Source organism: Calidris pugnax, unplaced genomic scaffold (assembly GCF_001431845.1).
Source record: "Calidris pugnax isolate Ruff unplaced genomic scaffold, ASM143184v1 scaffold95, whole genome shotgun sequence".
Lineage (NCBI taxonomy): Eukaryota > Metazoa > Chordata > Aves > Charadriiformes > Scolopacidae > Calidris > Calidris pugnax.
The window spans coordinates 15,206,623-15,221,391 of NW_015090885.1; the positions used below are offsets into that span (position 1 = coordinate 15,206,623).

The following is a 14,769-nucleotide window of genomic DNA, read 5'->3' on the forward strand; positions in this document are numbered from 1 at the left end:
TGGTGGCATTTCTGTAGAGACTGCCTGCCACTGGATACACAGCATACTCAAAACCTTAAAAACTTTAAAATTTATGAGGCAAAGGCTATGTTCCTTCACCTTTAAAACAGGCAGTTTAATCATAAGTATTCAGTTGTGCATGGTTCTTCCAACTGTGATGACACAAAGTGCTTTATAAGATTAAGTGTACCAAAAGAGATGCCGCTTAGTGATATTCTCATTGTTACTCACACAAATAGGCTGACGAAAAAAGACTAAGGAAGACAGAAGAGGACAGGCTAAGAAAGCCAAATCCTCTCCCCTGCAACACTCTTGGCCCATTGGGCTGATTTTGGAGAGTTCCTGCAGTCCTTGTGAAGAGGAATTCACCTTGCCTCACACTGCAGACTGGAACCAGTCCAGTTTCAATATGAAGGTACACCAACCAGTGCTCTCAGTCAAAGAGAGAGGCCACCCCCCAGCCACAATGACTCTTCCCTTCCCTAAGTCCAACTCCCCATCACAAGCCAGAGTTCTGGAAAGTTTTACAAGACTGCCTCAGTACTATAATCTCTTTAAGAGGTGCAGCACCTATGGCTTTTGAAATATTCAAAGTAACATTGGAGGGAACGGGTAGGAACAACAGAGCTCAGTAACGTAAAAGCATAGCCAGTCCCTGAATTCCATCATTCTTGATATTCATTTAAAATTGATAAAATGCTTTGCTAACTTAGAAAAGAAAAATCAGTTTTGATTCCTTCATTCTGTTGAGCGTAGTAATCAAAGCTGTATGGACAGAGAACGCTCACACAAGGTATACTTTGTCTTTCAAATTTCAGTTGATGCAGCTGTGGTCTGCCTTTCCAGCCCTCTGTGGTGTGAGGAAAAGGACTATATAGTGAATATTAAGCTCAACTTTAGTCCTGCTTTTCTAGTGCTCACATTGTGAAGCTGGGCTTTTCTGTACCTGTACCTTTCTCTCACCACCACCGCATCCCCCATACACTCACACTCCCAGAGGGGAGTGCAAACAGGGCCAGAATTTGTCCTTTGGCGATTCAGAAAAATTCTGAGAAGTTCAAGAAAAAAGAAAGAAAGTAACAAGACAGGGCATTATGAAATCTACAGAAATGAAGAAAATTAAAGGTAGAAAGGGACAACCTGAGTTCACTAAGAGAGAGTCTGAGCCCCTATATGTAACAGAAATTACACTGAAGTATAAGAAAGCACAGCTCAAGCCATCCACTTGCTATTTCCACAACCAAATTAAGGACCCTAACAACTCTGCCATGGAAAAGTTTGTCCTCTGCAAACATTTAGCTAGGTAAGATCACAGTCCCAGCTGCTGCCCATATTTCTCTAAAAGGAACATCACTGTCTTTGTTGCATGGCAGACTTATCAGTAGCAGATACCATGCAAGGCCTCAAAGAGATAACAGCCCTATTATCAGCAGTGAGTGCGAGACCCTTTCTTGCGAACGCCTTATTTTTTTCAGCCAGCTCTCCAGACATCCCACTTGAGGTGTGAAAGGCCTGGAAAGTGCTACGGCCACTTCTGCTGTTTCCATTTCAGCTATCCACAGAGAAGTGATTAAAACATTGCAGTGTGCTCTGCATCCTATTAAGAAAAATCTCAATGTTCTCGCATGGCAATATTTATTCTGCACTCAAATATACTGTTGCAGTGCCAGAGCCAAAATATTTTGCTGCACTCGCTGCTCTTACACACGGTCCTGTATCTAAGCACAGGACACAAAAGTGAGATTATTTTTGCATGGTAACAGTCCAGCATTAAACATTTGCAATACTCGCATGGTGAGCTCACAGGGCATTCTCCTGCATAGAAGGCATCATGGAGTCAAACAAATGCTTTAAGTCTTTCAGAAAGTAAATAAGCCTTTTCTACTTTCCACCTCCCCTGCATTCAGTAGAACAAGATTCCTATCAGCACAAATCTCCCTTTGTGAGTAGTTTTAACCTAATGTGCATGAGTGGAAGTGCCTGCAATATGGCCAGGTGTCCTGCTTTCACTCTGCTGGGGGGATGCCAACCTCCAGCAGATGAGGGTGGTGGGCAGACAGGAGCAAGGACATGGTAAGCTGTCACAGTAAGATTCATCAAATATCATGTATATTTTTATTATTATTGGTTTTTTTTCACCTCTCACTTCTTACTCTGAAATTAACTAGTATCAACATGGAAAGCACACGACCCACTCCTCATGGAACTGAACCACAGAAATAGTAAAGATGTATGAAAGACAATGTATTTGCATACTTTCGCATGTACTATGAAATATACCCTGTGCTCTTGCAGTCTCATTCCCCCAAAAGAGAGCACAGGAATGATAATGAATACAATGAAGCACCCATTGCTTTCATCTCCACTATCTGCATTGCTTACCTTCATTAACTGCATGAGGCTTAATAATGCAACAAGTACAGTTTGTGAATTTTGCACTGTTGACTGGTCCACGACCTCCACTGGAGGGAAAGAACAACTCCAGCTCCTGAAAACAGTTGTAATTGAATACATTTTAGTTTGATCAAGCTCCATACATCAGCTTTTATCATAAGTAAAAATATCCAAAGTATCCAGAGGATAAACCTTAATTACAGATTTTTGTGCTACAAATACTTTTTCCCTATAATGTCCTCTTAAATGTATCTTTCCCTCTCTGGCCCCATTACTACAATCATAAAAACATGATTTGAATATTTCTTGCAACTTCTTCCTTTTCACTTCTGCAACGCAATCCATTTCCATTCAGAGCATTCAAAATGCTACTGCCAAAATCATTTGGTAGAGGGGTTCCCAGCTTTCTGAATTCTCTCTTCTTCTCTCCTCAGTATCTTCCCCAAATCCACTCCCATATAAACACACTTTATCTTCCCCCTTTTCACATCTTTTCAGCTATATGAGCAAAAATGGCAATTACCATCCATTTCTCAGTATGCTTTCTTTCCATATACAAAACTGACCTCCATCCCATTTGTTTACATTTTTTCCTTTTGTCTTAAACAACTAAACTTTGTCTAAAATTGTTGACTCACTCTTCATGCCTTATTGATCTCATTGTTTCTTGTTTTTTTTTTTTAAATCTTACTGAATTGAAGCTGATGAACTCAATTGCTCTGATTTCTGGGATGAATCAAAACCTCTTTGCTTCTGATCACCTCCTTTCTTGCCACCATCACTATTCAGTTATGACATAGCTTGGGTCTTAAGACCACAGTAGGCTTCTTTCCTCAGTGGTATTTTTTCACTGTTCACTGTCAGCTTCACACTTTTTCCATACCTTTTATTCACATGTTACACAATCTGCCAATAAACATCAGCCAAATGCCTCAAAACATGGATTCCATTTCAGACCTACTGGTCAAATTCAGTAAAGGAATTGATGAATTTCGATTTAAGGGAAATAGTAATATCCTGGAGATACTACTACTCAATCTATCTGATTTCTTCCTGTGTAACACAGCAGTGCCATTTCCTGAAATTGTCTCATTTAATTTACTAGATACTAGATGGGATAGACTTAGATATCTCCCAGTCTTTAGCTCTTAGCACTCTGACAATTCCTGTAATCCTTACTTGAACAATTGTACAATTCAAACTAATGGATCTTTCAATAGAAGGGAAAATGTTTTTTGGTTGTCTCCTAGCAAATGATCCACATTTTAAGTGGGCACATCTGAGACAAAAAGGTTCATTTCCTTCATGTTTCTACTGATAAAATGCTGCATGGCTCAAATACCTTGTCCCACTCTAATGTTTACTCTAAATGAAGTAGTGAAAAGCCAGGAAAAGACAGCAAAATATTTACAATATTTAACACTTTGTTTTATCCATACAGAATCATAAAAGAAAAATAACTAAATAATGCTGAAGGACTAGGATAATAAAACAACAAACTAAAACCAAGTGGAGCCTTAAAAAGAAAATTCTTTGCCTTTCCCTTTATTCCTGATCTGAAGAAATTCCAAAATTTGGCCTGCAGAGAGACACCAGCTTGAAGTATACCAGAGGCATTCTTTCACTTGCCATTTAAGCCTCCAAAAGAACAATTCAGTCTTCCACTCTAACTGTTCACTTCACAATACATTCATTAGCTGTGGCTGGGACTTTGGTTTTCCTTCAGAAGAGTTCATTTAGGTCCTTTTATCTTATATTTCTTTCTTTTCAGCAAAGCTTCTGCAAGGTGCAGCCAACTAGTTTCCATGGCAACTGCTATACAGCCATATAATACAGGGCCTACTAAATTAAAATAGGCACAGGGGTATTAAATTCACAGTTTCAGTTGATTTATTGAAGATTGGTATCGCTAATACCACAAAAGATGCACATGCCTGCAAAAGTTCAGCAAAATAATCCGACAGTCATAAAAATACTGCAGACGAATGGGGCCTTCAAACAGCATTTCAAAAGTAATGAAAGACCAATAAACTTGAGCCAAAGCACATAATTATGCTTCTAATTAAAATTTTATGCTAATCTTTCCTACACTCTTTCCTACACTCTCAGTTAAAAAGGTGGCACAGATGTCATGGCAGTCCACAGGAACAAAGAGCAACTTTCACCCTTATATATGAAGACACCTAACTATTTAACCAGAACTACAAAGACCTTTCTGACTAAAATTCTCCTTCATCAGAAAAGTCTAATTTCATCCAAACTCCTTCTGACTATGTACCATCTTCAGCAAGTTTGCCAGCAGAAGAAGTATTTCAGACCCAGCATATGATTTCTTGCCAAAACCAGAGACACGGAGAGGACACAGCCCAGGCACAGTGCAGATAAGCGAGATGAGTGCTTGACCAACAGAAAACCACCCATGCTTTGCAGTGAGCTTGCTGTGCCACGCAGCTTAAGAGCCAGCCAGAAGAAGAGGCTGACCAACTCTGTCCTCACCACCAGGATGTCATCTCTACGTATATCTTCTAGTCTACAGTACTCAACAGCTCATTAGGTATTCTGGGGCAGGTCTCTCTCAAGCTGAGTTATTGCAACTGTTCCAATTTAAATAGAGGAAAGAGGAGGATCCAGCAAGAAACAGCTGGTATCTTTTCCCAGCCGGTCTAAAGCTAAGATAACACAGCGCAATACCGATCAACCACGAAGTAAACTTTATTCTTGCCATCACATATCAGCATATTTACCCCACAACAGCACACACATATGGTCACCTAAATTCTGTAGAAATGCTGGTAGTATTTACCACCCTGTCCCAGGGCTTTTTCTTAACACTAAGGAAAGACACGCTGCAAACAAAGCAAAAGGGAAGCAAACTCCTCAAAGTCAGGCTCACTGTATTACCTCTCAAAACACAAAGCAATATAAAGTGGCCTGTTTTCATAATTATTCATTCTGAACAATGACAGCATAAGAAAGCAGGCTGCAGGTAGAGAACTAGTGAAGAGTGTGGAGGAGAACAAGATAAGCGAAACGAGGGCACAAAAGAATTTAATTGTTTAATCTCTTTCTTTTTATGACCAACATTGCCAGGCTATAGGTATATTATACAGACTATGCAATTAACTCAATGTTTGTGATATACAGAAGACATTAAAAATGACTAGGCATGCTCTCCTGACCAAAGGGCCCAAGGTTCCCCTTTGTGACAGAGATAAACAAGATTTCTGTTTTCAAACAGTTTATTTTTCCATGCTAAAAAAGATCCATGAAGAATATCTAAACTGGTTTTGAACCCAGCTGGGGGTACAAAAAGATGAATTCCTGACCCAGCTGTTACCAGATAAAGTAAAAGTAAACCTCAAGTCAAGAAACAGTCAAAAACTTACTTGAGCAGCTGAAGCAACCGAATCTGGGCCATGAGCTGCATTTCTTAGGCCATCTTGTCCAAAGTTTGTTCTAATGCTGTCTGGTGCATCAGTCTGAGCCACTGCAGAGTTTGCTGGCTCCAGTAATGTTTTCCATTTACAAACTGCATCATCTCCTAAGATTTCCATAGCAACAATGGGACCACTTGTTATGAACTGAAGAAGCTCACTGCAAAATGGAAACAGCACATGGTGACCCACACTACAAATTAAAACCAACAAAAACATATGATCCAGTGGAGATGCTCAGAACTCGATTTGGCAAGGCCTTGAGCAACCTGATCTAACCTGAGGTTGGCCCTGCTTTAAGGAGGAGGTTGAACTAGGTCATGTGCACACATTCCCTTCTTCTTAGGGTTATAGAAAAAGAACCAGATAATAAAAACTTACTCAAGCTATTGTGTAATATGTTAGATTTCAAAAGAATTTTTAAAAGATCAGTACTGGCAACAGTTAAAGAGACCCTGCTAACTCTTTGTCTGACAGGAATGATTCCTAAGCACGTCTCCTCTGCAAAGCAGGATTTCTACAACACTGCCTACTGTGAAAACTAATCCTGAATATTAAATAAGTTTTTTAAAATTAAATTCTCTAATATGAAAAACATCTTTTCCAAATAAGTAGAATTGCTATTTTTTCCTACTATTCACTAGACTTACACTGACTAGTGAACTTGCAAACTAAATCTGAATTTAAAGACAAGTAATATAACGCTAGATAAAAATGAGTCAGAGATTTTAAATTTCACTGCCTTGAAGATTCTTGTTCCATTTGATTTGTAATGCTTTATAACTATTTGTTTCAAATTTAGAGAAAAATCCTATACCGAAGATGTAGCCAATAGGACTGTAGGATGGGAAACAGGCTCATCACAGTGGACAAAGGCTACAGTTCCTCGGATAATTACCATTAGTGTAGATAGACATCTGTGAAATAACACCCCAGGCAAAATTCTTGCTTATTTATCAACATATTCGAACAGGCTTATTCAGCAAAGGCAATTCTAAATCTTCCTCTGATCTCCAACATGGTCAGACATAGCCTGGGGCCATGTCTCCAAGAAAGGCTTGAGTTTGGACCACAGTAAATCAGTTGCTGTTGCAGGGGAGCAGCTGGCATATCCTAATACTCAAGCACTTCATGAAAGTACAGAAACCAGGTCTTTTGACCAAGTCAGAGCAAACCCAGGTTCCAACATGGCTCCACCCTCTTCCTAAAAGAGGCAGACCGCCAAGTCCAAAGAGAGGAAATGGAAGTTGTTGGCACTTTCAGGCAAACCAGACAAGACACAATCTCTGGGTCATAAGCATCAATCTAGTTATGGAAAGATTAAGGTTTTTCAGGTTAGGCAGAGTAGTCTAGCATCATGGATGTTTGACATTTTATCCAAGGGTAGCAGTACCGTAAACAACTGCCCCATGCACTATCCTTTCACTTACTTATGATCTGGGGTACTTACTAACAAATGAATTCTCACAGGTAAGTGTTCCCCCCTAACTCTCATTACCTGCAAGCTCCACCCTGATCCTGAAGATGCTCCTTCCCTTGGCTTTGAAGTTTTGCCTTGCTAGGGGCAAAGAGACACCAAAGACATTCCCCTTGATATTATCAGGCTGTAAAGAGTGTGAGTTAAAACCCTGGATAGCTGAAATACGAATCTGTCCCTGGAGGAAGATGAACAGGGTGCATACTTTGCAAAAGGCTCCACTCAACTAAGACAAATTCTGATTTTCCCATGGTCCTGCAGTACCAAATACAGTAAATTAATACTGTGCATTCAATAAGCTTAATACATGTCAAGTTGAAATGGATATACCTACTTATAAAAAGGTTTTGATTGATGGTCTATGTAGAAATCAGCTGCTTCTTTTCTGAAAGAGTAAAACAACATGGATATAAGTATAGATATAGATATATACACGCACATACATATACATAAACTCCCCTGAAAACCATGCACTATCATTCATCAACATGTTTCTCCAGGTCCCCATGTTCTCAGGCTAAGAAATAAATGCCACAGAGTCACCTTCTTGCTAAGCCATATGCTGTCGTGCTGTTTTCATCTCAGTTTGTGTGTATGTTGGTTAATGAAGTTTTGTTTTAAAGCATAAATAAACAATTTATCTGCTTCACTGGAACTTACTTCCTTATCAAGACTAGTGTTTGATTACACTGGTGCACAAGAGAATATTGCTTAACCTGGTTTCTATTCAGTATCCTCAAACGTTGTAAGTCACATAGGCAGCACAATGCACTCCAAACTAAAACTTGCTTTCTCCCATTCTTTCACACTTGACAACTCATTTTGGTCTTGCACTTTCCCTTGAGGAACACAACAGCTACCAAATACTGCTCTCTCCCAAAGCAATGGGGTTTCAGTAATGAGAAGGAGGGCTCCTTACATTGCCAGGCAAATAAAGGCCACCAGGCATACACAGTATGTCTGTACCCCAGCTGATACTTAGCCTTTACTCAGGCACTGGCAGCAAAAACATGCCCCTTTTCAGACAGAGTGGTGGCCCTCTCCAAGCTCTGCATTGCCACAGGCAGGCTGCTAGCAGCACTGGGTTCAACTACCCAGCTACCCAAGTTTCAGGGACCATGATGTAGACCCACCATCAATCCACTGGTAGGCATACCATTCTGTGGCTTTTCACTGCTAGAAAACCTACTCTTCCCTGTTTTTTCTCCAGCTGCTCCAGCTCTTTAACTCTTGCTTACTGCACTGCTTTTTGGGTATGGCAGCAGCTAGAAAAATTCATGGGGGTTTTCAAGTCTAACTCTGTTATTTTGCAGCTTCAAAATTCCAGTTCAGAAGTGCAGGCTTGGTCTTGGCTTGTTCCAAATCCTGGTGTATACTGCTTTCTGAAGTTGGAATTTGTGGAGGAGGACAAGCTCTTCAGAAGCATTGATAGGTGAAAGCAAGCAATATTGCTCACCTCTAGTCTGGGTACAAAGTTCATAATCAAAGCGAGCTGGAGAGAAACTAGAAGATTTCCACTTGGAAAATTGTTTTTACACGCAGAAACAGACTTGATTTTTTTCTGGTCTCCTTCACTTCAAGCAGCCCTCTTTACTGGAAGAAATTACCTGCATGTTTTTCAAATAACAGATTCCAAGTCTGAACAAAGCCATGGTTCTGTCACCTGCAATTCTCCCATCTCTTTCCCATTTGCAGCCCTGATTTAAGCCAAATATTGCCAGAGGAAAGAAATAACCTCAAGAAGAACCTAAAGAGAATTTAATTTTCCAAACCTTGATAAATAATTGAACAGTCACAGCTTTCTCCAGCTTTTTTATCAAAATGACCACCTGCTCATTGGAACTGAATAATTTCTGGTGTGTTGCTTTCAGTTCAGTGCAAGCATAAGCCTTTCAAAATTCAAAAGATTTGCATTGACCATACTACTAATATGCTTTCCCTTCATTTCATGACTAAGGCAGAAACATGATTTAAAAATTATGCTAGTAACAGGAACTCTTGCAATCTCGGCTTCAAATCTACATTCTGCAAACAGCCTAAAGGTTTTGTTTACAGTTCAGCATTTCACCAGAAAATCCTCTTCTGAAACTAATTTACCAAATAATTTTGGAAAGCAAATATGAAAAAGGTATTCAAACAGATTAGGTATTACAATTTCTGAACGCAAAGAAGTATTTGAAGGATATATTTCTGAAACAAATTGAGCTCTACTACTCAGTTTTCCTATTGCAATAAATATAAAACTGCAGTTGTGCTGTATAACATAGTTCCTTTTTCATTTCACCTCTCTCATTAGTTGTCTGCTTTTAAAGAATGGAAATCAGTCTTCATCTGGGAATAATAGACTGAACTGACATATGATTAAGTGGAGAGACTAGAGAGCTGACCTATCAAAGTAGGTGCCTGCCTTCACTTTCATATCTCAGCTACAACTTCTACAGAAGGCATGAATCTACTTAACAGTGATTGCCGGACCAACGTCAGTAATAATCCCTTTAAAGAAAGCAGTAGATGGTGATTCTGATTTGAACAAGCCTGCCTGCAGAGATCTAAGGGTAGAAGACTTTGGCAAAGCCATAGTTCTATCATTTTAAAATGGCACAGTCCCAAAAAAATGAATATATAGTATGCAGAGAAACCACAAATACTCAAGACACTATTATAAATCTATCCAGTATCACAGCCCAATTTTGTGCTTAATAATTTAATAAAAATTTTTCATTATACAAGAGAAGCATAAATTTTTATATAGCAACAGGCAATAAAAGTTCAAGTCTCAAAGTTTCTTCCTTTCAGTGTGAGTCAACTCTAAAGCACGTGACTTGGCTCAACGGTTCTTCAAGTTCTCAGACAGACACAGAAATAAAGAACCACCCAACATAACACTTCAGGATCAAATCTCTCAGATGGCAGGAGAGCAAGCCAAAAAAAGCTGGCTTGAAAGGCATTGTGAATTGTAAATCAGTATTAGAAACCCGATTGAACTCACAAAGTGGAGTTGTTTGAAGGAGGATCTCGGACCAATATAATCAAACATTGCAGCAGGTGAATACAGAGACAAGAAGAGGAAGTCACATAGTTGTTTTATCAGTATTTCAGAAAGTGAAAAAGGTTTTGAGGTAGGGGAAAATTGTTCCTGACCTCACACCGAAACCATAAGAACACATGAAAATGGTATTATGTAAGTCAGATAGCTTTTCTTCTCAAAGACATGTTGTATATGAACAGGTTTGGCAAAGCAGCAACAGAGAAATAAAAGACTTCCCCAAAGTTACTGCACTAGGGTAACTTAATCATGCTTTCTTTCCTCTGAATCATGATTTTTTTTAAATCTTGTGACTCAATGGGTAAAGTGGAGCACAGTAAATGTTGGGGGGCGATTAGGAAGATGCATAAGTAAAATCTGTCCAATCCTCTCACATCAGAAGATCATTTGCTTTACCTGGGACCTCTAGTCATTAGAAAATAAAAAAGTTTGGGTTCGGAGAGCACATACTAAGGTGATGGATTTAGAGTGAACAAACTAACTACTTTAAAGACAACAGTGTTCCAATCAGCAATATGGTTTGCATCAGGAAGCTATGAGGTGAGGACGTACAGACATGTCAGTAGTAAACACTGCTGAATTGCTAAAGTTATGGTAGTCACCTTGGATTCATACAGAGCCATTACATATTTAATCAACCATACTCATTTGCACTTTTAATACTTAGCTTAATTTTCTACATGCTTTCAAAAACCTACATGATTATGAAACAGATGAGTCTTCCCTCTATTACTCACTGGGATGTATTTGATGTGTGGAACAACACAGCATAGCTTCAGAGAACGTTCTTAACTGCAAAAATAATATTTAGATACAATGGAGCTAATCTTAAAAATTCCTTACCTTGAAAGCACCATCATTTTGGCCTTAGTTATTGTAAATCCTGCATTAATAATGATGTCAATTATTTCTCCAATCCTGGGCATTGCATCAGGTTTAATCAAAGCCAGTGTTCTGGAGAAAAAAAAAAAAAAAAAAAAATCCCAACAAACAAAGACAGCCAACCTTTGGTTCAGGGGGGAATGAATTTCCCCAACCTGAATGGGGGCAGTATTTGATGTGTGGAACAACACAGCATAGCTTCAGAGAACGTTCTTAACTGCAAAAATAATATTTAGATACAATGGAGCTAATCTTAAAAATTCCTTACCTTGAAAGCACCATCATTTTGGCCTTAGTTATTGTAAATCCTGCATTAATAATGATGTCAATTATTTCTCCAATCCTGGGCATTGCATCAGGTTTAATCAAAGCCAGTGTTCTGGAAAAAAAAAAAAAAAAAAGTAGAGATACACAGCCAACACTACTTTCCTTAGAGCATTTGGTGTGTGTGTTGAGTTTATATTCAAGTCAAAAAAACATTACATCAAAGAGAGAAATTCTGCCACAGACAAACATCCTGGTCCCAGTGTCTCATCAATTTCCACGCTGTTCTTGAATGCCTGCAGAAGACATTATTCTGATACGAATGAGCTTTGCACATTACAATTTCCTTGGCTTTCTAACCCAAGTCAGCCCACAGTGTTCCACCAGCAGTCGTTATTTACCAGCTTCTCCCTTCACTCTCAGAGCAAACAATTTGGCCATGTCTTTCTAAGCTAGTGTTTATCTCTATAGCTCCTCACTCACAGCTCTGGTTTAGAACACAACTGATTTGCTAATGTCTCCCTAGGCTTGCTCAGCTCCCTTTTTTCCTAATGTTAATCATTATATACATAAAAACAAAGCTGTTAAAATTCCCTGTTTAAAAATACTACTTCAACATGTGCCTCTTCCGTGAAACTCAAAGTGAAATGACTGTTTTATTATTACTTTTAAAATATTTGGAGGCCCCAGTGAGAAGGTGGTCCTACTGTGCTTGGTACAGCACAAACACTTCACGGTCTACAATATGCATGTGAAATAGCTGGCACTGTTAATAGACACAATAAAAGGTTGGCAGAGGAGGTATTACGTCTCTTAGACTGACTGACAGCTATATTCTAAGGGAGATCGATCAAAAAAATCTCTACACTCTCCCCCATATCTTTGTTTCCAAGTACGTCCTGTCTTTTTGGTAATTATCTTTTTATACTATACATCCCCAAGGCCAGGACTGTTTTATTAGTGCGCTTTGCACAGCACCAAGTATACCATCAGCACTAAACATATTATTAATCAAAAATAACAAGCACAAAAAGGTCTGTAAAATGGCATTTTCTATTTGCATTCATCTTGTAGTGAGTCAGCTTCAAATGTGCTCAGCTTACAAATGAACAGATTTATTCAACCCTGTATCTCAGAAACTCCCTGTCTCTAAGAATCCTAAAGAGCTCTTTCCATCTTTTACACTGTTTCCAATAATGAAAGCTGCCCAAGATAGATTTTTATTGCAGTACTTCCCTAAATGAAAAGCAAATAATTGCAAATTTCTCATTTTATACACCAGCATAGCATGGAAAGCAGCATTTAGGTTAGCAGCAATATATTCTAGCCAGGGCAAATATGCTGAGGTTACAGGACATGGATGAACTTCCACTACCTTCACTTTGAACATTAAGTCACCCCAGATTGACACATGTTTTGGGAACAGACAGACTATCTATTTCACAGCAAATCTAAGGGAAGGGAGGTGTTAGGACCAGGAAATGTAAAGAGGAAGATCTGAAAGCATGTGACACTTCATCTAAAAGGGAGAGACATAGATGATGTTCAGAAACAAACAGAGATTCCCCTGAGCATCAGGATGCTCATATATATGGACCAGCTTAGGCCCAGATCCCTTGGGAAATGAGACACAAAAAGACTGATGGGCTAAAGCATAGCCAGAAACCGCAGGAGAGTAGTCAACCAAGCCTATGCTTCTGTCTATTGCAGTGCAAATTAAAGTTGGTTTAGCCCTGTCTCCAGATCAGGAACCGCTGACGTCTGGCCAATATTCAACACAGTTTGCCAGCATACTCCATGCAGCCTAGAGGCCATAGCCTCTTCCTTTCTTCCCCAAGGATCTCACAGCTCCACCTCATTTTGTGATATTATTTATCATATGACAGGATGTGCCACGAACATCGAGGCACACGAGGGGGAGCAGCTACGCGCTTGACTGATGACACATACCCACCATTCACACAATGCATGACCTCCATCCTGGAACAAGAGGTTCTCAACTCTGTCGTTTACCACAAACAGTAAGGATCAAATCACTGGAACAAGATCTCCAGTGTTGTTTGCATTTCCTTGAGGAATAATTGTGTTTAATCTATGCTATTACACAGGCTATTTGAAACAGACTGCTAATGCTAGAAATAAACCTTCCCTTACTTTGCTAATTTCAAGCTTTCTAGTAAAAATATAATTCCTAGCAACATGTAATAAAATATTGCATTATGAAGCAATTTACCTAGAAGATATTAATACAAACTGCAATGAGCAACTCTTACAACATCTTCTCTCTAACACTGATAAATAAACTTTACCATTTCAGTGTGAGCTTCTCAGAGGTATGCAGGATGAGAAAAGTATAATTCAGGATGCTGAAGACTGTTTCTGAGATTGGATTTTGATTTATGTGCCCTATTTTTAGTTTTAATTAGGAATATGTTTCTTGTGGTTTGACATGATGCAGTCTGCAAAGTACGTTTTGAAACAGTTTTATGTCTAGGAACAAAGGAGAAAGAATAAAAATTAAGCTTATTTGCTTACATTTTCAGAGACTGTACGACAGTACTCCAATGAGTACTGAAACATCAGAAGATGGGAACTGATCAAAGGAATGGTGCACAAAGCATGATGGGGCTATGCTTGTGAGATCTATTTAGTTCTAATAATAGGATGTTGCATGGACAGTAGCTTATGTCTTGTAGGGGAAGAAACACTGATTATGTCAATGACTGCAAGAAGCAGAAGAGTAACATAGCCAATCAAAAAATAATTCAAATCTTTCTGGTTGAGACACAAGCTTTCTAACACCATTTTCAAACCCAGCAATAGTAACTGACTCTAAGTATAGTCTACCTAGACAGGACACACTACTCAGACAAATGTTTACCTCAGGTTACAACCACTCAGGATCACAAGTGAAACACTAGAGAAACAGAAATCCCTATCCCATGCCAGTGATTCCATAAGTAAGCAAGCACATGCTTACTTACCTATTTTAGTCACTGTTTGTGACTGTTTCTTATGATGCGCTGGGAGGGGAGCAGGTAAGAACAACACTGAAATATGGCTATATTTAAAAATTGACCCAAGACAGATGAAAAGTAGGTGTAGAAATTGAAACTCCATAGAATTGTCTTAATAATTTTAGCCCCATTCTAGAAACGGCCTGTGCAAATGTAGCCTCTTCTTACATACCGGTTTTGTACCTTATGTATCTAGAGTCACATTCACTTGCTTTACTGACAAAACCAAAGGTCACTAATTCAAAACGTTTCATA

General features: G+C 39.0%; 1 protein-coding gene across 2 annotated transcripts in view; it reads right to left on the reverse strand.

Moving 5' to 3' along the window:
- The window catches only part of NME7 (NME/NM23 family member 7), a 91,777-nt gene that overhangs the window by 52,717 nt on the left and 24,291 nt on the right, over window positions 1–14,769 (reverse strand). For both annotated transcript variants that reach the window (XM_014947263.1, XM_014947264.1), the window contains exons 4-7: window positions 11,502–11,612; window positions 7,640–7,690; window positions 5,781–5,988; window positions 2,383–2,488 (exon numbers count right to left, since the gene is read on the reverse strand). In XM_014947263.1, the coding sequence (XP_014802749.1) occupies window positions 2,383–2,488; window positions 5,781–5,988; window positions 7,640–7,690; window positions 11,502–11,612 (476 nt within the window). The remainder of the gene's footprint in view (window positions 1–2,382; window positions 2,489–5,780; window positions 5,989–7,639; window positions 7,691–11,501; window positions 11,613–14,769) is intronic.